Source organism: Lepidochelys kempii, chromosome 2 (assembly GCF_965140285.1).
Source record: "Lepidochelys kempii isolate rLepKem1 chromosome 2, rLepKem1.hap1, whole genome shotgun sequence".
NCBI lineage: Eukaryota > Metazoa > Chordata > Testudines > Cheloniidae > Lepidochelys > Lepidochelys kempii.
In genome coordinates this window covers 167,209,513-167,236,473 of record NC_136381.1, presented here as the reverse complement: position 1 = coordinate 167,236,473, position 26,961 = coordinate 167,209,513, and the positions used below count along the sequence as shown (strand labels likewise).

General features: G+C 44.1%; 1 protein-coding gene across 9 annotated transcripts in view; it reads right to left on the bottom strand.

The window, feature by feature from the left end:
- The window catches only part of COBL (cordon-bleu WH2 repeat protein), a 233,747-nt gene that overhangs the window by 156,133 nt on the left and 50,653 nt on the right, over positions 1–26,961 (bottom strand). For 8 of the 9 annotated variants that reach the window (XR_013635369.1, XM_073332702.1, XM_073332705.1 and 5 more), the window contains exon 2: positions 6,295–6,501. Coding sequence is in view for 8 of the 9 variants with exons in the window: in XM_073332702.1 (XP_073188803.1) it covers positions 6,295–6,501 (207 nt within the window). In the remaining variant the exon portion in view is untranslated. Of the gene's footprint in view, positions 1–6,294; positions 6,502–12,796; positions 13,307–26,961 lie in introns of those variants that run through there. The other variant, XM_073332703.1, reaches the window with a different exon arrangement.

Genomic DNA, 26,961 nt, shown 5'->3' with positions numbered 1-26,961 from the left:
AGCAATGTTGTTGATGAATATGCCAACTTGCAAAGCCTGATCATATGGAGTTGACTTGGCATTATGTTGCTTGCTTCATGCATTAACCACATCCACTATGATGGAGTTGGGTTGCGGATGTTGAAAAAGTCTGCCTCTTTGGGTAGAAATGTATGGTTGTTTTTGTTTACACTCTGTTGCTGGTTGGTGCAATGGAGGCTGGCTCTGCCAGATGATTTTGGTAGGATCTAGAATCAGCTCATTAATTGGGAGGAAAGTTCTAGATGAGAAGGTAGTATGCAGAATTTCCACCAACTTGTGATGTGTATCTACCATCTCCTGTAAGGGAATCTGCAGCTTGTCTGCCACTCTCTTCTCTTGGTAAGATCCAGAAAGTTCTTATATCTTCACCTAATGATGAGAGGTGGGCAGCACAGTCTCATCTGGGAGAGATGAGGAGAAGTGTGCTAAAGAGGTAGCTTCCTCGTCAGGTGTGTTTTTTTTTTCTTCCCCTTCCCCCTTCTTTCCTGTTCTGAAAAAGCTTTCTCCTGTCCTGGCTCAGGTGCTCTCCTGCCCTCAGGTGCCAGGCTGTAGCAAACCATCTGGTGGACTCTCCCCGAGAGACACCGGAGATGGTCGCGCCATGTGTATGTAATACCCCTAGAGTTACAATATGGCCTTGGGAGGGAGAGGCAGGAAGGCAGGCATGGGCTGTTGGCGTGATGGAATTGGGGATGACCCTTGTAGTGTGGTGGTGGGCCACCTTGAGGAGCCAGGGAATGATTTCCTCCTGGCCAGTGTCAGATTCATCAGTGGGTAAGGGTGCCACTGACTGGGGTATTGGCAGTATACGGCCAGTGCTAGGAGCGATTCTGGGTGCCGAGGTGTGCTCGATACTGGGGTCCTGGTACCAAGTAATGGGGATTGTGGTTCTTCCCCAATCACCAGGTCTCCAGGGTACCGGAGCTAATGCAGTACCATGGGTTCATTTGGTACCATAGAGGAGGGTCTGTGGTACATTCTCAGTACCGATAGTTGGGCAGAGCACTCTCTAAATGAGAATTTTGCCCAGTACAAAAAGTTTGTTGATGCCACTTTTTTAGAGATGGTATGGTAATTGTCTCTCCCTGGGTACTGAGGGAACAGGTCTCCAGAGTATCAGACCACCTGTGTTACCATGGGCTCATCCGGAACCCCAGAGGAGTGTCTGTAGTCGGTATCAATGGTTGGGAAGGTTCAGAACGCTTCCTAGATGGGAGTTTTGTTGCATCTGGTACTAAAGGGTTTCTCTATGCCGCTCTTTTAGAGATGGTACGGTAACTGTCCCCTCTCCTTAGGGGACTGTACCCTTGTCTCAGAGCATGATGGTGGAAGCCTCTGGTGTCTGGGTGCTGAAGCAGAGCTGACAGCAGGGCTTCTCTGGGTCGCTCTTTTAGCATGGCTGGTACGGTAACTGTGCCCTCTCGGGGCCCAGAGTAGAACTCAGAGCAGCACAGAGCTCACAGAAGCCCCTTGTGGGTGGGGAGAGCAGAGCTCAGAGCAGGGCAGAGCTCACAGCAGGAAGCCCCTTCTCAGGTTTCAGCTTCCAGAGCTTCCCTGCCCTGAGCTCGCAGCAGGAGGTTCCTCTGCTGGTATTGTCCTACTGAGGTGGTGGCTCTGGGGCGTCCCACAGGCTGGCCAGCTACTCGGGGGTCCCTGCCGAGATGGCCGCACTGGGGAACACCCCTCTGGCTGGCCAGTTGCTCGGAGGAGTCTTTCCAGGGGGAGTCTGCCGGTGGCTTCTTTTTCTTCTTCTCTCTCTCTCTTCACCACTCGACCCCTTTTGAAGTGAAGGCTCCGGGGGTGATCCGGGGTCCCCTGCAGACTGAAGTGTTTTCTCTACAGGGGGGAATTTTTACTTCAGCTCCCAGCTCCCGTGAGGCTGCAGTTTTAGGTGTGGCAGGTAAAGCACTTCTGTGAGGGTCTCCCAGGCACAGTGAGTGTCTGGCCATTACAGGAACTGACTCCTGGCAGGAGAGGCACCGATTGGAGCAGAGAGAGCCAGGCAAGCCCCTGGGCAGGGGGTGTCATCCTCTAGCAGGGAGGAATATGCAGAAGAGCCTTTTTTTAAAAAAAACTGAAAAAGAAAATAATTATGTGTCTACTAGATGCCCGGGGGCGGGGGGGGAGAGATGCCCCCAGACAGGGAAGGAAAGTGAAGTTCTTTTCCTTTTTCTCTTTTCTTTTTAAGCCAAAGGAATAAAATAAAACAAAATAAAACAGAACACTAGCCTGAGTACTTTTAGGGAGAACAAAGGTAACAAACCAAACACTACTTATGCTAATGTAAGCAGTGTCAGGATGAACTCCACCCTGACATCTGGCGGTGAGGTGTGGCAAGTTGTGGAAAAGAACTTCAGGGGCCTATCTCATTTGCATAGGCACACCCACCCGCCTAGAATGAGGCCATAGCTGCCCAAATGGTCACTTTGGCTGCTGTGGGATCCCCAGTGTCTCTGTTATTGGGGCAGGAAGAATAAATTGTTATTACCCTGATTATGGGAACTGTGCTTGGAACTGTACTTGGCCTTTTGTTATGATGGAGGGACTCACCATCAACTAAGTAGCACTTGCTAGGCAAGGGTCATGGGTTTTAAAACTCTGTGAATGGAGAGAGGCTGGGGACAAGTATTAATACTTGGTGGTATGGGCCCCTTGGTGAGTGCTAATTGCACTTCCTCCTCTCTCCACTGTGGAATATCAGAGCCAATTTTGATTCCATTAGGAGTCTAGTTACAGGCCGCTGAGCTCACTTTGGGCTAATAGTGCACCAGCACTGAGGCTCCCCTACTACAAGCTGAATTCACCAAAGAGCTGAACTGACTAAGAGCTGAAATCACTGAGCGTTGTGTTAAGTAGTGGGGGAGCCTGAAGATCTATTGTGGAGCAGTTTGCGGGACGGCTGGAGTGCCTTGTGGACAGGCTGGTGGAGCAGTGCGTAGGACGGCGGGAGCTGCTGGTGGGACGCGGAGCAGTTTGTGGACTGGCTGGTGGAGCAGTTCGTGGGACGGCGGGAGCTGCTTGTGGGCCGCGGAGCGGAGCTGAGCGAAGGAGTTCGTGGGGCGGCTGGTGGAGCGGAGCGGAGGCCTATGGAGCTGTGGGGCGGTCAGCTTCAGATCATGTAAGGTGCCTCTTACCCCCGTCCCATCTCCACCCAGGTTGGGAGTTAAAGCTCCACAGATAAGCTTTCGAACTCTGGGGCTGCCCTGACCAGGGACAGAGACTTTTGGGTCATTGGACTTTTGGGACTTTGGGTGATTTGGGGTTGCCGGAGTCAAGAACCAAAGGGAAAGGGGCATGCCCCAATTTGCTTGGGGTGGGTTTTTGCTCATGGGTTGTGTTATGAATCCTGTTGGTGGTGTTTCCCCAACATAATGCCACATTGTTTCTCTGTGTTATTAAAAGGCTTTTTGCTACACTCAGACTATGTGCTTGCGAGAGGGGAAGTATTGCCTCTTGGAGGCGCCCAGCAGGGGTGGTATATATTTGTCCCAGGCCACTGGGTGGGGGCTCGAGCCGGTTTGCATTGTGTTATTGGAATGGATCCCCTAGATATTGAACCCGGCCCTTGTTGCTGCCAACTCTGACAGGCAGAAGGGTTACACTAATGACACAGATAAGGAAGCGACAACTGCTCCTTGGGTCAAACTTGGTAGAGAAGGAAGTAAGGGGGGTTCACCCCTGAAGTGCTAAATAGCCTCCAGGCAGACCAGGAGGGAGGGAGAGCACTTGCGGGGGCTCAAGGGGACACTGCTACCAAAAATCTCCGATTAGAAGTGCAGGGGCACACAGACACCTAAAGTGGAGCACCCATAAGGACACTACTTGAAGAAGAACATGGGGATGGCCTCTCTTCTTTCGACAGAGACGACTGTAACCTGCTGATCGTGAGGGGGGCACAATTTAAAGGTTTGCCCCACTCCCAACAGCTTGAGTCACGCCTTCACCCCACTCTCAGCAGCCCCTCCTTGCAGCTCCCAGGTGTTCACTCCGCAGGGAGAGGCAGCAGTGAAAGTAGTGGCTCTCCCTGCAGCTCCCACCTATTTGCTGCTGCCTCTTCACAAGGCCACAGCTTTCAGTTTGCCAGCCCTGGGAGCTGTCACACAGGTAAGCGGCCCAGCAAGCAAACCCTGGCAGAAATCTGGGGGGAGGCACATGAACCGCACGTCCCCCCCGACACACATCATCTCTGCTCTATCCCTGCACTAGTCAGGCAGAGCAGGAGGGAAATTGAAGTTTGATGAAGTTACGGCCTGCTGCTTTAAAAATCTATCTTTGATTCTATCCTCATTGGCTGTTATGTACTGATCAACATGCAAAGTCTTATGATACCATTTGAAACAGATGTAACTGATTAAAATAAGATTGATTAAAATAAGAACTGGCTCAGATGTGTGTCTCAAACTATAACTGAACCCAAATTAAAAATTTTCATAAAACTTCTTCCTCCATTACATTTTTACTTTTAAAAGTCTTTTCACTTTCTTGTTTCAAGTAGGTCTAGAAATGGAAATGCAAAAACTGGAATTGTTATTGCGAGTCTCCCAACCCAATTTTGCAGACTTGAGAAGTTAAGATAGTTCACATAAAATTCAGAAAGAAGCTGAACTTTTAGGCATTTCTCTCAACTACTTTCAACCTTCAAATCTTTGAAAGTTTGATCAATCCTAACCTAGAGCCAATTTCCTCAGCCCTGTGATGTTACTTCCCTATGTTCATAGTCACCAGTAGGAGTTCTCCACACAGATCCATGGCAATGCATTACTTGGCTCATTGAACATAATTTATTTCACACCCTTGCTGGGATACACTTCAGCTTCCATAAATAATTAACCTATGGGGAACAGTCTGATTATAGATGATGCTACATTTTCAGCTAACTTTCAAAGGCTAAATCCAGCACCTAGCAACTTTTGGTGTATTTCCAATATCCCCTGCCACCCTTGGGTACACAAATCAAATGACTGGATCAATATATAAAATATTAGCACTAGCCATGGTAGGGATAACAAACATCCATGAAAATCAAAGGCAGCTATAAATTCCAATACCCTGTTCAAGCGCATATAGCTACTAAATGTAGTTTCCTTTTTCATTCACCTTTCTGCCCCCCCTACAAAAGATCACAATAGGGCCCTTTATAATTGTAGTGCTTTTGCAAATTTGTTTTTGGAAGGAAAATAATTTCCTTGATCACTAGGCCTGTCATGGCTAGTATGCTTTGCATGACACTCAGAGCTTGTTCGGGTTTGCTGATGAAATATCTGCACTTTTTGGCCAACGATTCTTCATTTTCTGAATCTGTTCCGTTTTCTAGGCCTCTTCTTTCATTTTCAAAAAGAAAAGGAGTACTTGTGGCACCTTAGAGACTAACCAATTTATTTGAGCATGAGCTTTCGTGAGCTACAGCTCACTTCATCGGATGCTGTAGCTCACGAAAGCTTATGCTCAAATAAATTGGTTAGTCTCTAAGGTGCCACAAGTACGCCTTTTCTTTTTGCTTTTAAAGTATTATTAATGGGCCACATCCCTCCTTCCATAGCAAATTCCATTAGAGGGGGTCCAGAGGAAGAAACTACCTCAGCAGTCTCCTCAGAAATGTTTCTCCCCAATCTTTATTCATTGGTGACAGGATTCTTATTCCCCTGCCTTTATTCTCTTGCCACTTTCACACACCAGGAGGCTGCTTTCTCTGCTTCCCCGTAGAAACCCAGCAGATCTCCGAGATATACATGGACTCATTTCTTGGGGCTTAGTGAAGATAAAGGCCATGTACATCCACATCGGCTCTGCTTCCCAGTGGCACATGCTCATCTGTGCCCTAGCTGACTGGTTCCAATACAGCCACACTGCCGGGGCCCTCACAGATAGTGTTTCTCACCAGGATCCCTGTAAAGGGGAATCCCCATTGTAGCTGGGGGCTACAGAAATGTGCTACAGCCTAAGACACTATTATTTGTCTCCCACAGCTCCATAGAACTGTGGAAGGACTACCCATGTCCTCTTTCTACAGATCCTCTGAGGGGTCCTGGGGAAAATGGGGGAACAATGGCTGCAGAATTCCTCTTCCATTTGGGATGGATGAGATCAGCATAGCTCTAGGGGACATAATCAAGCCCATTGATGTTATAATTTTCTCTCTAACTAACAGTCCTACAGGGAAGGGTGAAAAAGAGACAAACTCCATCAATACTGAGAAAGGTGAGTTTACCTATTAAAAATGCAAGATATTGGTGAAGGGAGGTTCCAGGATGACAGAGCTGATTAGTGCCTTACCTCCCATGTACATTGCTCTTCTGTTCCACACCACTTGGTAAAACGACTGTGAAGTCCACTGTCCTGTTTATCAGATTTTCTTTCATGGTCACCAGGCTCTGATCAGGGATTACTCCCAGCTCTGTGACTGACTTCTGTTCACCCTGAATTTGACTTGCAGCAAGAGATTGACTTGGTGGAGGGGGAGCTCGAGCCTTCATTTTTCTCCTTAAGAAATAAAAAGAAGTAGAGAGTTAGTGATTTCAAATTTACTTCCTTTGATGAGAAGTGCAAGCATGTGTTATCAGGGGAAAGGAAGCATTTCCCTTATCTTAGGTCATTTATAACAGCTCCTACAGTGGAAGTTATTTCTCTTTATCATGGAACTTTTTATATCTACAGTTCTATTTTATTTTTACAGCTTTTTCTTTAAAATAACATGGAATCTGTTGTGCACATCATCCCAAGATTATCACCACCTGTTTCTGACCTCTCCCAAAATGCTCTGCACTGTTTGATCATCACACATCTCCATGGCACAAATGTTATTCCTGTGTATTCAGTGTATCACAAAGGGTGGGCTTTTCAAAAGCGATCAGTATAGGCCTAACTCTGCTCTCATTGAAGTCAATGGTAAAAATCCCATTGGCTTCTCTTACAGTTCACGGGTGAACAGCACCTTTGATCTCTCTTCCCTTGTCTCTCCCTGGCCACTCTTTCCAAGTGATAGGCCTCTGCCTGCACTTATCCCAGAGTGGAACTTGATGGTTCACACTTCTATAGATGGGATCACCAGGCTACAACACCCTGATTACCTCAGCCAGCCCAGCTGGGGTTGGGCCCAGCTACAGAATTCTCTCTGGGAGTTTGTCATCAAAATGACTTACCGTGACACATGAGAGCTTCTTCAAGAACAAGTACGGTTTATTGAGCTATAGAAATTTAACAAGTAGAGAGAAACAGGATTAAAACAATAAAAACCTAGATGGGTATTTCTTACTCAAACCCAGCCTTTCCCTGCCAGTTTAGACAAGTTCCACTTAATCCAGGCACACCCCCAGCACTGGGGCTGGGCGAGACAGGCTGCCCCCTCTAACTGCTGCCTCCCTAACATTCTGACGCACCCACAATAAGTCTCCCACCTCAGCTCGCAAGCAGACCTTGAAATCTTAAACAAAGGGTCTTTCGAATGGATAAAACTTCCTTTGTCTGACTTGGAACCCTGCAGCTGATGCAAAGTGATTTATGCATTTCTCCAGAAAGAGTTGGCTATGGTCTCCCAATAGTGGATACACAGTATTGTGCACTTGAGTACCAGGAAATTAAGTTTCTCTGCACTTACTACCTTTTTCTCTGCAACCCAAAATCTAAGCAGAACTAATTTTAACTCTTAACAAGCAAACAAATCCATTAAACCCACATATATATATATATATATATATATATAAAATGCAGATCATTCCCATGCTCTGCACAGCTTTTTCACAGCTGGGAGCAAAGTTAGGCCTATACTTTCTCCCCTCCACACCTTGTGCACTTGAGCAGGACAGAGCACAACTGTGCCCCAAGACATGGGAAGCGTTAGTTCCAGAGAAGCTTACTTATTAAGGTCTCAAATCTGTGAGGTGCTGAGCACCGTGAATTCCCATGGAAGTCAGTAAGAGCTGAGGGTGCTCAGGCCCCATCAGGATCAAGTCCTTAAAGAATCAGAAGTGAGGAGATACTCCCTATCAATGTCTCTGTTTCAATTTCTCTAAACACTCCATTGTCCATTCATCATTTGTGCAGTAAATTGAGCGGAACAAGGACATGTCTAGTACAATTAATGCAATATAATAAATAAGACAACGATACCCATAACCTAACCTTTAACAATGCAACGTAACAATGAATGATAAACAGCTGATCTCTCTCCCTCATTGAACTTTGCCCCTCTTGTCATTCATAGATTTTTAAAGGACAAAAGGGACTATCAGGATCATCTAGTCTGACTTCCAGCAGGCTGAAGAATTTGATCTATTCATTCCTGTATCATATATTCTCTCCTCTCTGAACTGATATCTATTCATTCTTCACAGCTATTTTCCTTCTCTGTATATCCACAAAATTTAATAAAATAGAGCATTAAATGGAGTAAATTGTTTCCACTTTGGGTGATAAAGGTGTGCCTACAAAATACAGAGATGGTAAACAGGTAACATGAAACACATCAACCTGGAATCCTAATACAAAGGCATAAGTGAGGTAAATATGGAGGAAAAACCTCACTCAAAGTTATTTTGGGTCATTTAAATAATCCACATACAGTAACATTATATGTTTATGATTTTGTGTATGAAAGAGGTGGATCCAAAGCCCAGTGAAGCCAGTAGGAAGACTCCTATTTACTTTGGCAGGCTTGGAAACAGGCCCTAATTCAACAGAAATACCAGTGACTGTTATAACAGCTGCTGTGCTATCTTATTAGTTTTGGGGTTTAGGGCCTGGTCCTACTTGCATGGACTTCAATGAGAGCATCATTTGGCTCTAAATGATCTTTGGGCAAACTAATGGTCAAATTCCACAATGACACCACATCAAAACACATTACTAACTGTTCATTATTCATGGAGCCAAGTACTTCAGTCCTTTCTCACTCCTTCCTCAGGCATATTCCTTTTGATTTTGTCATATTTACCAGAAAAGATGAAAAAAAGCAATTTTAATGAAACTTCCAATAGACTCCAGTTGAATTAAATTTAGGCTTCAAATGATAAATATGAAAATACAGTTGGATAGTAGAACATACTGACAATAATAATAAGAAAAAGAGATGCAGAAGTAAATTCAACTGTGTTCACTGAGCATCATCATTGGAACCTAATTATTTTCAAATGATTTAGCCTAGGTATCGTGCTATTGTATATAGTGCAGGGCGATGGGAAATGGGCTCAAACCGCCAAACATGGATCCAGGTCAAGACCTGGATTTTGATCACCCCCCAAATCAATTTATATTTAAACGTTAGCGCAAGCTGCTTGAGGACAGTGTCTTGTTACACAGGAGAGTAGTGCATCTCTAAGCATAAGAAAGGAGGGTTAGGAACTGTAACACATGAGACAGCATCTCCTCCTCTGCTGAGCAAGAAGCCGTTGCACTGAACACTGGCATACCTTGGAAAAATAAGAGATGGTTCATACAGTATCATGTGAATGGTGGCTCTTTACACCAGGAGAGTATAGCTCTGTGGATACACCCTGACATCAACCCATCATTCTCCAGAAACAGGTTACATGATTTTTGAGATACAGCTGCACCAACTTGCATCAAACAACAAACATCCTTAATAACAGAGGAAGTTCCACACAAAGTCAACTTTTACTTTCTCATTTGTTTGTAGGTAGCCAGGCAGACACATGATAAATACCATATAAACGTTAATGCAATAGGAGTAGCTGACCTCATACTGTGCATATATTTAAGAAAATCGGTTCTGATAACTAGTATCCTAATGACCCAGTCTCATTAGAGTCATGCCCTGCTTACATCAGATTTTAAGATAACATAGATGGGAAAGCAGTGCAATGTTGATCACACTAATTTACAAAAAAAAAACCAAACAAAAAAAAAACAACAAAAAACGGTGATCCAGATTCAGGGATTTTTCTTCTTCTCCCCGCCCCGATTTGGGTGAGCTCTCCTGCTACATAATACATATGGAGCAGAAACCTAGAAAAGGCCCAGAACACACCAAAAAAGGCATATCATAGAGATGTGAATTAGTTAGAAAAGGGAGCAGGGAGAGACGGAGAGAGATCAAACTCTGGGAAGCTTAACACTGAGTAAGACCTTGACCTTTATCATCATGGCAAATCCCAAAGGGATGTAGCCTCCTTACAGATAGAGTGCCAAAAAAGGACTATGAGCCTGAGCCAGAAGATCAACCAAGGACACAACTGGATTCAGGATAAAAGATTTAAATTAAACCAGGGTGCATGACACAGAAGCCCCTACATCAGCTGTACACCATCTTGGCTCACCCTTATGCTGGAGTAATCCTTCCTTGGCCAAACATACAGGCTTGGAAGCGGAAGTATGTTGGTGGTACGGTGCAGAACAGCTGCCTCACACCTAATAGTTGGGACCCCAAAGCTAGCAAAAAATCTGACTGACACCATCTGCATCTAGACTGACAATTCCCATGACAAGCTTCAGTCTGAGAAATCCAATATAATGCCTGAAAATTGTTCTTTATCCTGAAAATGCCCATAGGATGAGATGGTCACCAGAATGCTATGATATTACCCATGATACAGCTATGGGACAGTGCTTCCTTTACTCCATGCCTATGCAGGCAATAAATATCGCCCACAGACAGCTACTATTTAAGAGGAAGAAAGAGTAGTACAATGGCATCAGTGCAGATCAGGTAGAACTAACCTATTTAAATATAAATCAGCTTAGTAAATTGAGAAGTAAATAAATCAGATGATTGTTAATGATTCAGTTCCTGCCCTGGCTCCATATACTAGTACAAGGGTTGGCAAACTACAGCCTGGGGGCCACATCCGGACCTTCAGACATTTTAATCTGGCCCTCAAGCTCCCACCGGGGAGCAGGGTCTGGGGCTTGCCCTGCTCTGGCGATCCAGCCAGGGAAAGGGGTTGGGGACTTGCTCCGCTCTGTATGTGCCATGACGCCGCACAACTCCCAGAAGCGGCGGCATGTCCTCCCTCCGGCTACTACATGTAGGGGCAGCCAGGGGGCTCTGTACGCTGCCCCTGCCCCAAGTGCTGCCCCCGCAGCTCCCATTGGCCTGGAACCACAGCCAATGGGAGCTGCAGGGAAGCACTTGCGGATGGGGCGGCGCGCAGAGCTGTCTGGCTGCTCCTCTGCATAGGAGCTGTAGGGGGGACATGCTGCTGCTTCCGGGAGCTGCTCGAGGTAAGTGCTGCCCAAAGCCTGCACCCCTGACCCAGCCAAAAGTTTGCCAACCCTTTTCTAGTAAGACAATTGCACAAACATTTATAGCTACACACTGGCTCAAACACAATGATTCACAGGGACGTGGCTGCTCAAAAATCAAACAAGTCCTGATTTCTTGAGCTGTTCTTCTGTGTTAGGTCAGTCTCTCATTCTGTATTACTGATGCAGAAAGGAAACTGGAGCAGGGAGGAAGGAGCAAGGTGAGTTTTCTGGACTCCAGGGACATTCGGACTTTTACTGTCACTTACTTGCAGTTGCAACTCTATGAGGGACCAATGGAAGTGGAGAGAAGACTGAATAGAAAGCAAGAGGAAGACTGAGAAAGCTGTGACACTGAAAAAGTCAGAAATTTAAGAAGAGGAAGAAGCGATTAGGAACAGAAAGCTGAGAGAAGATGGTAATGGAACTGAGAGAGAGAGAAAGTAAAAGGGATATTCAGTTCTGAACAACATGAAGCTGCCTGTTATTTTCCAATGCACAGTAAGACAGGAACAGACACGCTGGAGCTGATGACCTACTGCCTCATGTAATTTATACCTAGACTTGGGTGGATTTGATTTTCATTGGTAAATGTTGATTTCACCGTACACATACAAACTGCCGAATTTTTTTTCCATTAAAACAGTAAAAATTTACAGTTATACAAAGTAAGACTTTATGGGCAAAATGCCACGATTTAGACTTTTGAAGTATTATATATTTGCTATGTATATTTTGATATGTGATTTTGAAATTTATATTTTAACGGTTGATAAAGCTTTAACTTTTTTGAACCTCAAAGTCTGCTGTCAATAAATAATTGTGACCCTTCCCACTGTCTGACCCTCCCCCGACCCCTGATAATTTCCTTTAACTGTGAAAATTTAAATCTAAGAAAAAATCCCACTTAAAACCAGATATTATCTGTCAAAATTATAGAAAACTAAAAAACAAATTCTACCAAGCCTACTTATACCTGTGCAAATTGGAATGCAAGGGGAATGAAAAATGCTATCATTTTGATTTGATCATATTTTTAACCCACTTTGCAGACCTTTTGCACTGTTGTTTATGACTACACAAAGAACGCGGCAGTGGAAAACCAGGTCTAATGCCTGGAGAAGAGCTGGGGGTGGGCTGCATACTCACCGGTGACCATTACTGAATGTGTATAAAACATGCAGCGTACACTCCCGCAAAGCAGCCCTACAGTCACTTGACTTATTGATGCACACGAGGTCATGGTCGTGACCCAAGTATGCCCAGATATGACCCCTCTGGGGTAATAACCTCTGCTAGCAGTCCTGCAGACTTCTATCCTCTCCAACATCAGAACTTTGCTAGGAATTCTATTGATGCAAGAGTATATGAGCCAGACTGGGATCCAGCTCACTCTCTCGTACCTATGACGTTCTGGCAGGACAAACTGGAGTATACAGTCATAAAAGCTTAGTTTTGTTGCTAACCTAATGCTCAGAGAGAGCAGATCTGTAGATTAAGGTGGTGTATTTTTTACATAGTCACATTTCACACCATAAGCACATTTTAATGCACCTAACATTTAAAAATAATAACATACCTTTCTTTGGCCACTGGCAATTCTCCAGACTAATTTGAACTCCACATCAAAAGAGTGTTTTCACAAGAAACACCGGAACAGTCGTGAGATTCTTGATAATCCCTGCTACCAGGCTGCTGATAAAATTACAGTCAAGAACACTTCTAGCCTGGATGATTCAACCTGTTTGTAAGTTATATAAGAATGGTTCACTCTGTGCCCCAATACAAGATAAAATAAAAATAAGTGGTTGCTATTATTACATACAGTGCTCCATTTCTCCGTAGATATATAGCACTGTTTACGAAAGGCTGAAATTCCTTATAACAATATATTCTAAATGGAAGAAAATGGATATGGCAAGGAAATAACTTGGTGATATAAACAAATCCTCTGGCAGCATTATCCTAAATCTCAGATTTGCCTCCTTGAGATTAGATTCCTCAAAGGGAAAAACAAAAACAGCTCTTCCATAGTACAGCAAGTGGAAGCAGCACTGCAGAAATGATGAATAGTAGTCCCTTGTTTCTCTTCACACCACCAAGACATAGCAGTGCACTGAGAACAAGCCAAAAGCCCTTTGGACCTATACCTCTCTTGGTTATTTATTAATAAAAGTGCAATATGATGCAGCCTTGGCATTCCAACTCCCATGACAAAAAACAAAACAAAACAAACAGTCTGCATACCTGAAATATCACTAAACTTAGACACACCTTGTGTGGTGACACTGTACCGCACAGGTTGCTTTCCTCAGTGCATGGACTAGATATCCTGATAACTGCAGTGACCCTGTGTATTTCAGCATCCTGAACAGAGAATCCCAGAGTTCTGTCTTTTCTCTAGCACAAAGGTCATGTTAACAAGCATGAGGGTAAATGGGCTTACTTTTGCAAAGTGTTCAGAGCCGTCTACCAGGCTCTTAGGCTGAGGACCCACCAACATCCGCAGAAGTTAAGAGCACTCATCACCGTGCAGGAAGAGCTGAGCAGCTCACTAGCCTGATCTCACTAAGAGCAGAATTTGTGCCTGTCGCCCTTCCCCATGCAGTATATACGCATGCTCCCAAATATTCATTTGGAAAATCCCAGTCTTTTAAAGGTTACGAGCAAAATATACTTTTGGCACAGAAAGCTAGCATAGTATTTCTGCCCACTTAAGTTGATGGTGGGACTGCCAAGGATGTGTATATGGTGACCAGGGCATTCGCAGGCTATTTTGGAAAGGAAGTATGGTTAATTTTTGTGATTTTAGGATAATCAGAGAGTATTGTCGTTGGAACTTAATCTGATGTACATAGAATGCTTCATAATCCACTAGTGTCTTCAGCATAGATAGTTTATGGTCTTACCCAACAGCACATATGTACCACTCCTGCATTAAAATAATTTTAACATTTGACAAGCAGTTGAAATACTTATCACAGACCCACATTCATAGATTCCAAAGCCAGAAGTGACCATTCTGATCAACTAGTCTTGCCTCCTGTACAACACAGGCCACAGAACTTCCCCAAGATAATCGCTAGAGTATATCTTTAAGAAAAGCATTCCATCTTGATTTAAAAATGGTCAGTAATAGAGAATCCACCACGACCCTAAATAAATTGTTCCAACGGTTAATTACACCTCCATTAACAGAATGGTTCCCATTGAGGGAGGGCCCAGGGAAGAGTGAATTTTGTTTTAGTTATTTTAATTCTTCATTTTCACACTTTTAAACAACAAACAACAACAATAAAAAACCCAGCCCATAACTATGAATTACCTGGCTTTCTGGGTTTTGCTTTGGCTATAAAACTACATTTTTTTCAAGCTTTCTTTCTTTAAGTTATAGATATGCATTTTCACGCGTAGCTTTTACATGCTGCCACATTTTTTACAGAGAGCTCCCAAAGGTATGGTGATAATGATTCCCTGAAGGGTATGAACAAGTCCTCCTGCACAGGGTGGGAAAAATTAATTTGGTTCTGGCGTAGCAATGATAATTATCAGCTTACTTTTTGATCTTTGATTTGATTCTACTGATGGAAAAACCATGCAGCTTTGTGTGTTTTAAATATTAGTTTTAATGCAAGAAAGATTTAAATTGGAAATATTTACAGATAAGCATGTTGCGGGGGGGAGGGGGGCGGCAGGGATGAGTGAATATCAATAGATTTCTTTTTGTAAAATTTCAAAATATACAGTGCCTGCCAAGGGCGAAAGCTTAAAACAAGGGTCATCTTGGTATATATGAAAAATCTACTCAGGATTTGAGCTGAGATGTAGCATATCTAGTCAAATGTCTGGAACTCCATAGTTCTAATCCTAACTCTTTCACAGATTCACTGTAATCAAATAATTTAACCTCCCTGTGCATCAATTTTCCAGTCTCAAAACGGGAAAAATAATTTATTGCACGGGTGCCATTAGAATTAATTAATGGGTCTGATTCTGCTATAGGAAAGATACTCCAAATACTTCTAAGCATAGCAGGTTCAGGCCCAATGTTTATAAAGTACTACATAATTGCTAAATATTTTTCATTTGTCCAGGACTCAGACTCCTGCACCAACACTGTGTCTACATTCTTGAGTGAATAGGAAGCAGTCATCTGACAGGTATGAAAAATGATCTGCCAGTCTTCAAGTGAAAGTCTGTATCTCTCATTTCTATCTGTACATAAGTATGTGTTAGTTTCTTTGTGGTAGATTCCATCTTTCTACATTCACAGGACCTACTATCTGCTTTTGTCTTAACCAGGTGCCTTTTTCCTCCCCAAAAACTATTGCCCATCTTCCCCTGAACAATATTTGTCTAGTTAAGGAAATGTATTTCCTGCATGAGATAACACACAGTGCTTTGTTCATAAGACAATGTGGTATTTTGAATGGAATTAGATGGCAATACAAAATGGAGAGCTCATCTCTAAAAGCCTTTTCACGCTTCAATGGCCAAGGTATTTTCTTTCCATTACCATTTCCTTTATCTTTTCAAAACACTATCTTATCTTTGCAAGGTGCCTTTTTTGTTCTATTGCTGTCTTTATTCTGATGCTTTCACACAAAAGACAAAGCTAGAAGGCTGATCACAAAGCACAGGTTTAGAACCAGTGGTGAGTTGGAGCCGGTTCACACCAGTTTGCTAGAACCGGTTGTTAAATTTAGAAGCCCTTTTAGAACTGGTTGTTCCACGGGGGACAGCCAGTTCTAAAAGGGCTTCTAAATTTAACTGGCCAAAAGTAGCACCTTAGGCGCCGACCTCAAGGATGCTCCAGCCCTGGAGCACCCAAGAGGAAAATTTGGTGGGTGTAGAGCACCCACCAGCAGACCCTGCCCCCGGCCCCAGCTCACCTCCGCTCCGCCTCCTCCCCTGAACGCGCCGCCCCGCTCTGCTTCTCCACCGACCCCCCCACCCCCGGCTTCCCGCGAATCAGCTGTTCGTGCGGGAAGCCGGGGCAGGCTGAGAAGCAAGTGGCGGCTTCCCACTCAGGCCCAGGTGAGCTTGGGGGGGGGGGGACGCGAGGAGGGCCGCCCGCGCCGCAGCAGGTAACCCAGGTGGAGGGGCGCAGGGGAACCGCTCTCCGCCCCAGATCATCTCCGCCACCCTTGCACCCTTGGCCTGAGCGGGAAGCCGCGGCCTGCTTCTCAGTCCTCCCTGGCTTCCCGCCGAACAGCTGATTCGCAGGAAGCTGGGTGGGGGGTGGGGGGCACAGAGAAGCAGAGCGAGGCGGCACGTTCAGGGGAGGAGGCGGAGCAGAGGTGAGCTAGGGCCAGGCGTGGGGTGGGGCCAGGCTCTGCACCCACCAAGTTTCCCCGTGGGTGCTCCAGCCCCGGAGCACCCAGGGAGTCGGCGCCTAAGGAGCCACTTTTGATGTGATCAGTGGGGGAGCGGCCGCTCCCCATGCTCTCCCCCCAGCTACGCTTCCCTGCCCCTAGGAGCCACAGGGACCTGCCGGATGCTTCCTAGGAGCTGCCCCAGGTAAGCACTGCTGGGACTCCCCACCTCGCCCCCCGGCAGGTGCCTCTGGCTCTAAGGGGTGGGGTGGGCACTCACTACGGTGGCCCATGAAACCCTCCTGCCCGGTTCTAGGGGCAGTCAGGGGACTGGGTGGATGGGGCAGGGGTTTTGGGGGGGGCTTCAAGGAACGCGGGGAGGTTGGATGGGGCAGGAGTCCTGGGGGCTGGGGATGGGCAACGACCGCCTCATGGGGTGAAGAGGGAACCTGTTGTTAAGATTTTGGCAGCTCATCACTGCTTAGGACCCAACAAAAGCTTATGAGGGATATTCTCAAAAGACACAAATGAGACTCCCATTGAAATCCAATGAGATTTGGGCACCTAGCTGCTTTTTTGGTTTGTGAAAAGCTCCCACAAAATCCAGAGTAAAGTTTTAAAATCTGTGAATCTGCAGTCTCAAAAGGGACCAGTCTGACTTCCTGTATAACACAGACTAGAGAATTTCATCCAGTTTCTCCTGTATTGAGCCCTCACTTGAATGACAGTGAGGCTGAAGCTCTAGACATTTGTGAGCCTGGTACCATCAGGGATCCTAATACCGACTACAGAAGTAAGTTATGCCATATAAGCGCCTTTTATACCAATAGGACCACATCTACACTGGGGAGTTGTACGCTTTAGCTACATCAGTTTCTAAACTAATATATTTAAAGTGACACAAAATTGTGTGTAAACAAGCCCTAAAACGCATCAAGGATAACTTTTTTAAAGAATACTTGGTGAGCCAAATCACGACTCAGAAAGCACGCACTGAAGTTTGTGAGAGTGCTGCCTGAACAAGTTCTGTAGGTTTATACCCAACAGCTCTGTGACAGGACTGCAAGCTCCCACTCACACCACCAGTATGTGGTGAAGATCGCACTTTGTGCTGGTGTTATGTGGAATTAGATTGGTTTTGCCTTAGTGCAGAGGTGCACAGCAGGTGAGTAGTGAATACTATTTAATTATTTACAACACATGCTTGAGTGCATGTTAAGAAAAAAAAACAGAGCCTTATTGTTTGGGGACTGGGGGTAAATTGCTCATTTTTGACATGATACCCTAATATGATTTTACTTGCCTTCCAGACGCTACATGTGGTATTCAGAGTTATAACATATCCAAGCTCCCAACACCAATATATTATTTTGAAGCTGTACCTCTTTTCTGCTTGTCAGTTTTTTCTCTTGTATTATTTTGTTACTGAAGACGTGTAGGGCACATTCAAATACAGACACTCTTGTCCATAAAAGCAATTGTATTGTACACGGTGAAGCGTTATTTTCCTCTCACTGGCTTGTTTTGTTTTTAATTTAGTGCTGATGAAAGCTGATGAATTAATAGCCCTGCAGACCAATCTCTTCTGTTTAGCCACACAACACAGGTAGAGCACAAGCAATGCCAAGGCAAGCTTGCACCTTACTGTCTGGCTATCATGCTTCAACCCTCACCGGCAGGAACCAACTTTAGGGGTAAGATTCTATCCCGAAGACTCAATAGGACAGAGGCTGAAACTGCTCATAAGGGTGTCTATTAGCAGCAGTTATAAGGGTGAGTTTTGTGATGTAGATGTCCAGCCAGTAAGGATATATACTGTAATTAGACACCAGCGGCTGGCCCATGCCAGCTGACCTGAGCTCTCCTGGCTCCAGGAAAGAGAATGTTTAACTGCAGTACAGACATTCTGGCTTGAGCTCTGAGACTCTTCTGCCTCGCAGGGTCCTAGCACCTGAGCTCCAGCATAAGCCCGAATGCCTACTCCGCAATGAAACAGACTCAGCCCAAGCCCGAGTTAGCTGGCATGACCCAGCCGCGGGTTTTTAACTGCAGTTTGGACATACCCCCAAGAGCTGAATTGAGGCTACCAACTTACTTCACATACACTAACACCAAGTAATTGTTATCTGATACCAATTAAAGTGAACTGCATTGAGCCACTGAACTAGCAGTGAAAGGCATAGTATCCCATTACCGGTCTCCCTGACACATCCAGTTCCATCCCCAAACGCCACCGCTGGTTTCGACTTTTGCCTCTTTGATCATCCCATCTGGCTTTCCACTCACACCCTCACACGTTAATCTTGCAGTGATCAAGCACTGAGACATTGGTATAATTTGATTTCAGGCAAACAAAAGAAACTATAAACAAAGCACAACTCCGAGGAAATGTCACTGTTTGTACACATATTATTATATATGTTATCATAGTGAATATCAGCCTCAGTCATGGACCAGGAACCCCTTTATGCTAGCCGCTGTGCAAATACACCCCAAAAAGACTGTCCCTGTCCCAAAGAGTTTACAGTCTAATGGAAGAGACAATAGATGGCTATAGATAAACTGATGGGGGAATACAAGTGAAAGATTCAATCCTGCAGTACACCTGAAGCATTACCTGCTGCCCTCCAGTTAGGGTCAAACTGTGGCTGTCTCTGCATAGATGTGCTCAAGTAGCTTATGTTACATGTGCACAGGGTGCTGGATAGGGAAAAGAAGCCCACGCCCATCCATACCAAACCCACATGAAAGACATCCACAGCATTGCCACTTGCATTGTGTTAGATCACAGCAAGTACAGCTCGCACTGTTAGCGAAGCCCAAAAGGGTGCCCCACCCTACACAATTTTACCACACATCTGGGAAGAATCAGTTTAGCTGACATGATGCTGGCCATAACTTTGCAGTCAGTGTGGACCTGGACAAGTCACAAGATTGAACCCTAAAAACCCAAATGTTAAATCACAATTAGCTGACATGGTAACAGACATTTTTCTACACTTACCGCAAAGTTGTGGTAGTCTGATGTCAGCTAATTTGCTTCTACATAACTAGGCCCATCTGCAGCAAATTTCTGTAGTGCAGACAAACCCAAAGTGGAGTCTCTAAGCAGGTTGTAGTCATGGCTGGAGTTGTGACCCCCTGACTATTAAGTAGTTCTGGACACAGGAGGAGAAGTGCACACTGCAATGTTTTATTACACATCTCAGGTGCAGTTGCCAACTTTCACACAGTAAATAAGCGCCCCGACTTTCACAATAAGCCAAAAATCAAGCGAATCCCATTTCAAAACAAGGCCAAAACAAGCCAATCCCTAAGAACCCCAAACACTCTATGTGACTAGATTCCTCCAGCATGCAGTATGGGACTGTAGTGAGCCCGCTGCGCACCCAGACTCTCTTCCCCCCTTCCCCCTGCTTGTCCCCCCCTTACCCTTCCTCGCTGAGAGCCGATCAAAAAAAAGCAGCAACAAGCTACAACAAGCCAAAAACTAATCAACAAGCAGCTCACAAGCCAATTAAGTCAAAAACAAACCCAATTTCTGCAGGGTTTTTTTGCAGGTTTGGCATGTCTGCTCATGTGCACTCTCCCTAGCACCACCGAAGTCCATATGCCCTAACCACTACCACATGCACATTGCACTCTCTCACCTAGTTTATCAACCAGTACACCTCAGTAACACAATTTAGTCCTTGGTTGTGAAAGAAAACTCAGCTCAGTAAAATACGAGAGAGATTCTAAAATTGTATATTTGGAAATACAGGCTAGTTATTAATATTATCAACTGCAAACTTTGACAGGATTATCGCAGAATGAGAACAGTAGGAACTTCTAGTTTTATTACTTGCAAATAACTATAAAGCAATGAAATAATTAGTTTCTACAGGTGTCAATGGCTGAGAACTGGGATAGATAAGACTGATGCATTCCGAGAAAGGTTCACACTATTTTTTTAAAAAACAGCATAAGCAATAATTACTATATATGTTTTCACAGGGTTTTTCCTTTTACAGCTGCTCTTCTCAAGCCCAATTAATCATTTGTGGAAGGAGTATGTAAATATAAGGAATACAGTGTAGCTACGCAAAGTGCTGATTAATGAACTGTGTTATTGCAACTGATATTTATAGCTAAGAGGTAACTTCAATGTGTATTAATTTTAAGCATGTGAATAGTCTCACTAAGTAGACTTCATTAAGGTTACTTCTGTTCTTAAAGTTTAACATGTGCTTAAGGGCTTTGCTGGATGGGGCTCTAGAGCAGTGTTTTTCAACCTTCTGATACCAGGAACCAGCTTGTTGCCTTCCTAAACTGTGTCAGGGAGGTCTCAGGGATCGGTGCCAATCCACCGACCCGTCACTGAGAAACACCTACTACAGGACAGACCTAACAAAGAAAATAACAGAACGCCACTAGCCGTCACCTTCAGCCCCCAACTAAAACCTCTCCAACGCATCCTCAAGGACCTACAACCTATCCTGAAGGACGACCCAACACTCTCACAAATCTTGGGAGACAGGCCAGTCCTTGCCTACAGACAACCCCCCAACCTGAAGCGAATATTCACCAGCAACCACATACCACACACCAGAACCACTAACCCAGGAACCTATCCTTGCAACAAAGCCCGTTGCCAACTGTGTCCACATATCTATTCAGGGGACACCATCACAGGGCCTAATCACATCAGATACATTATCAGAGGCTCGCTCATCTGCACATCTACCAATGTGATATATGCCATGTGCAAGCAATGCCCCTCTGCCATGTACATTGGTCAAACTGGACAGTCTCTACATAAAAGAATAAATGGACACAAATCAGATGTCAAGAATTATAACATTCATAAACCAGTCGGAGAACACTTCAATCTTTCTGGTCACTCCATTTCTGATCTCAAAGTGACTATCCTTCAACAAAAAAAACTTCGAAAACAGACTCCAACGAGAGACGGCTGAATTGGAATTCATTTGCAAATTGGATACAATTAACTTCGGCTTGAATAAAGACTGGGAGTGGCTAAGTCATTATGCAAGGTAACCTATTTCCCCTTGTTTTTTCCTACCTCCCCACCGTTCCTCAGACGTTCTTGTTAAACCCTGGATTTGTGCTGGAAATGGCCCACCTTGATTATCATACACATTGTAAGGAGAGTGATCACTTTAGATAAGCTATTACCAGCAGGAGAGTGGGGTGGGGGGAGAGAAAACCTTTTGAAGTGATAAAACACCCATTTTTCATGGTGTATAAAACATCCTCACTGCATTTTCCACTTTATGCATCCGATGAAGTGAGCTGTAGCTCACGAAAGCTTTATGCTCAAATAAATTGGTTAGTCTCTAAGGTGCCACAAGTACTCCTTTTCTTTTTGCTCTAGAACACTGTCTTAAAAACATCTAAGGGCCAGATGTGAATCTTTTACTTTACTCACTGTGGTGAGCAAGTTAGTCACATGAGTATGCTACTGCAGTCACAGTGCTCGCATAAGTAACTGCTTGGGAAGGTGATCAAAGGACTCACAATCTGGCCCTCTAAAAATAAATAATACAATTTGAGCTACTCAACTCTTTATATTCTTGTAACATCTGCATAAGTGTGCACAATATGCAGCACCAGAAACATAAGGTGGAATGGTCTCAGAAAAACTGATGCCTAAATTTATTTTTTAAATGTCAAAAAATAGTGACCTTATTTCACGAAAATGGTCTCTTTAGAGAAGAGGCTTGTTTGTCATCTTCTTTAGCTATGTCTGTTCACAAGAAAAGCAGGTTAAACTGGGCATCACGAAGAAAAAACAACAATCACAGGACTTTTATTCCAGCTACTGAATTCTGCTCTGATCTTTCATGATGGCATGAAGCCAGTTTTATATCTCAGTTTTGCAAATTACTGAGCACTGCAGTTCTCCAAGGTAGACTTACATGGAGGAATCACCAGTGACCTTCCAGTGTCTGCGCAAACTTTCAGTTACCCTGAGATTGGAGAAGGGCCTGAATCAAAACTCCATCTCTAAACAAACCTATATTTGTTTGGATCCTAACTGCAAAGCTGACCCATGTGTCTAAAATATGCTGAAGCAAAGCATTAACCATAAAACAACCCTCCAGTTTAAGTCATTTGAAATGTAAGTTTGAACTTTGTAGCTCAGAGGCTTCTTCAGAGTGAGCTGGATTGGACTTTTAAAGAGCAGATACATCACTGTGATTTTGCAGTATGTTCTATGTTCCACTGCAACAAATGAAATCAGATGTGCCAGGACATAAAGATGCCTCTCTTTACTATTTAATCATCCTTTTAATCAGCATTTATAATTCATTCATAATTCATTCATAATTCATATTCAAACAGACATTAAAAATCACACAGACCAAATTATTTAAAAATATTAATGAAGCAGTAATGAAATGGGCAACCTTAATACAATAGTGGTGTTGTGTCAGGATCCCGTAATGATTAGATGCCAGAACCACTAGTAGGAAATTCCCTATTTCATCTGAATTTTTATGTATTTTCTTGGTGCTGTTTTGCTTAATAAAAGTTTGTATAAAAAAGGCAAAGAGATATCTATATTTAGCTTTCACTTGGTTATTCTTAACAACTATAAATGGCAAAGTAATTAATTGTTTCTTAATTAGATATAGACAGTTGAAATAAAAGCATTTTTACAAATAATAAACCACTAAAGTTCAGTGTAAACTAATAAGTGAAAAAAATCAGGCCAGTAAATTACAATTTGATGAAAAACAAAGAAAATGCTATATTGACATATAATCTCCTCCCTTACACAGATTTACTGTGGCCACAAAACAGTGGATTAAAGTGACACTGATCATAAAAACCCTTCCCATCACCACGACCAATAAGAATAGAAATGTTCACGCTTTAAAAAAACAAAAAAAAAAAAGTCAGTGAAAATCTTTTAGTTAGTTAGTTTCAGTTTCTAGAATATGCTTATTGTGCTCCTAGGCCCATGTATTAATTATTGTGTTTTCAATTGTACAAAACAAAAAGGGACACACTGGCAACTTAAGCATTTAACAGCCTCCTGAAAATCAAACTCAGTGATGCTACATGGAACACCTGTCTAAACAAACAGTGCCACCCAAAAAGTCAACAAACCCAGATCCTGTCAGACCTACAGGGGAAGCAAGCTTCTGAGCCAAGGGCCGTTCACGGACAATATCCTACCTGCTGGGGCTGTTAGCTTGAACAAGTCATTTGATCTGAACCACTGCAAAAGTATGCAAGGAGAGAGGCAGTCTGTAAGCTGGCCAGGACCTGATGCCCCTTATAGGGCTTTATTTATTAAATACCAACACCTTGAACTCAGAGGTGAAAGTGGGCCGCTAAGAAGTGGCTGCCGGTACTAGCCCATACACAGCCGATATTAAAGCGCTGCCACGGCAGTGCTTTAACGTCGCTGCCCCTTTTGCCTCCCCCCCTCCCCCCAGGCTGCTGCTTGGGGGCAGAGGGGGAAGCAAAAAGGGTAGCTGCCCCAGGCCCGGCGATTTAAAAGGCAGCAGCTGGAGCCCCAGGCCCTTTAAATTGCTGCCAGAGCCCCGGGCGGCACAGGCCAGGCAGCGTGGAAGGACTGGCTGGGGGAGGCTGACCCCCCCCAGCCCCACCCCTTCTGCCTGAGGCCCCGCCCCTTCCAGGGGCCCAGAGCCAGCCCCCGTATCGGTAAGTCTTTTATCTTACTTTCACCCCTGCTTGAACTACTATTAGCAGCAGACTGCAAACGTGTTACAAGCGAGACACCACTCTGAGAACAGCAGCTCCATATTACATGGAAGCATTGAGAGTGATATTCAGGTGCTGCCACATCCAGAGCAGTGACAATGATATGGAGATCTGTGGTCACGCCTGCATCCAAGAGAAGAGGTTGTCAAGAAGAGATGAAAGAAAAGCACAGCTGACCAGAACCTTTCTGTGGCTGCATGGCTGGGTATGCTGCTAGCAGATGAAATGCAAAGCAGTGTGCCTGCCATGACAGGAAGCTGCCCTCTGGGGACACTAGATGGAGGGTGGCTATGGGTCTCCTCCTTCCCCTGGCTGATAAACACAAGGGGTGGAATCTTGGCCCCACTGAATTCAGTAGGAGTCTTACCATTTACTTTGATGGAGCCAGGATTTCACCCAAGATGCAGAACTGAGTTTACAACATTTTGATGACACTGAAACCCAAACTACCCGAGCTATCTACTCCAGCAGGCTCTAGTACAGGTTAATCAAGAGTGATGACAAAACAGAATCCTGTGGCATGGCACTTGAGACAGCTGTTGGGACAGATGAGCAGTCACACAACACTGTCTCCCGCATCCTATCAGTTCACCCTCTGAGACGTCTCAAAACACAGTTCCATCTGCTCTTACCAGGATCCACAATTTTGCAGCTTGATGAACCCAAACACACACAGTCCTGGGCTAGTTAGGGCATGAGAACCCACAAAGTGAAACTGACTAAAACAAAAAGTGAAACTGCCCCCTTTGTTTCTATTGCCCAAGCTCTGGGCTGCTCAGAGAGTAAATAAAGAGAGGGACTTTGACTTCACACCCACACAAGGAACTAAACTCTTCATCCCTTCGCTCCTACACAGATTATCCAGATCTTGGATTCAACCATGTGGGATTAAGCAGGGTTAATTATTTAGTTCATCCCATCCTGGAAGAATGGGCAGAGCTTTGGTTCCACTCCTCATTCACTGGCCAGAGTAGCTGAACCAGTGCAAACTAAGGTGGGGCAGAGGGTAGTAATTGAGGCTAGTATAGGCTAGCAGGAATTTACCTCTCCTTAAAAGGAAGCAGGAGGAAGGGGAAGAATTATGTCTGAGAGGTACTTTGAGTCATACCAGGGCTGCTTCTGGGAAAGTGCAGCTCATACCAGCCCCTGTTGCTCAGAGCTGTGCCTGAAGTCTAATTGCAGCCCTTAAGGACTAGGATTCCATTCAAGTTACTACTGTGGCAACTTCTTATTCATATTTAACAGATAAGAAAGAATACAGCTAAATAGGCATTGCTCATCAAATGTGGGAGAGGGCCCAGCATTTTGTGGCTTGAGAGAGGCTTCTGAGGATTGGGCCCCTTTTTGAGGTGGGGAGCAGAAAGGGAAAGAAAAAGTAAGAATTTCATTTCACAACTGCCCCCAAATAAAAATGAACTAAAAGTTTAATCTTGCACTGAAATCCTGGCATGCCAATAGTACTGGCAAATGAAAACCAAATTAAACATATATGAATGGTGTCCCATACCAAATCAAATCACTTATTTTTAAATTTGGAAGGGCTTGAACAATTGAAAATATCTGGGCTGGGCTTAGAAAGAAATTCCACACATCCTTTTCATGCACCACGACGGCATAGCTAACTATAATACATGGCACTGAAAGAAAGGGGGAAAATGTAAAACAATAAAGAAATACAAAAGAAAAATTGTAAACATTTGCCTAACCCTCATGATGTAAATGAAAAAATATGCATTTTGCATAGCTCGTTTTTAGTTTCTGCTGCAGGTAGGGTCAAGATACGATTATAAATGGGAGTAACTCTGTACATAATAGAAATATTTATGTAATAAATAAACTTTGGTGTGATAGCTAGATAACGGAAACGTAAGTCTGACCCTGATCTCATTTTTCTCCTGTGTGAATTAGCAGTCACTACATTGAAATCAATAGACTTACACTCACACAAGTCTATTTTAAGTCTATGTAAAATAAGTGTAAGTAAGAGGAAACAGGCCATGGATTTCAATTATACATGTGAGTGATGACAAAATTCTACATCTCTATAAAATATCTTTATTTCTGATGCTACAAAAGGGTGTGCTCACATAAGTTATTTTGTTTGAGAAGATTTGATTTTGGTTTCACTTTGTGTTGTGATATAATAAATAGATTATATACCCCAACTAAAGTTTAATTGATACACAGTTTCTACTTTCGTCAATCTGAAAAACACAGTGCCATGTACCCACAATTTTCCTACTGAAAGATTTCCAGAATAAATATAAAATACGACTTTCTTTGCAATATATAAACAGTGCCTGGGGGGGGGACACTGCATGGATCAAGAGAGTTAACAAGATAAAGGCTTTCATCCCTATATTGCCATTTCAAATTCAGTCCAGATCAGTCATGACCAAAAATTGTTACCATCGGATGGCTGTAATGGTCCTATGTGAAATGTGTTAATGGGCTCAAGTCCAATTTCCAATGGACAAGCACCCAATTCACAAAAGCACAACCACTCTTGCCACTAATTGGCACCATTCTCTGCGGTGGCTAAGGACTGACCGGGCAGAGACTGAACTACCCTCTCACAGAGGTTTCTTCAGGCACTGAATTGTGCTGGGGAGGGGCGATGGTCCAGTGGTTAGGGTGCTAACCTGTGCTACAAGAGACTGAGTTCAATTCACTGCTCAGATAGACTTCC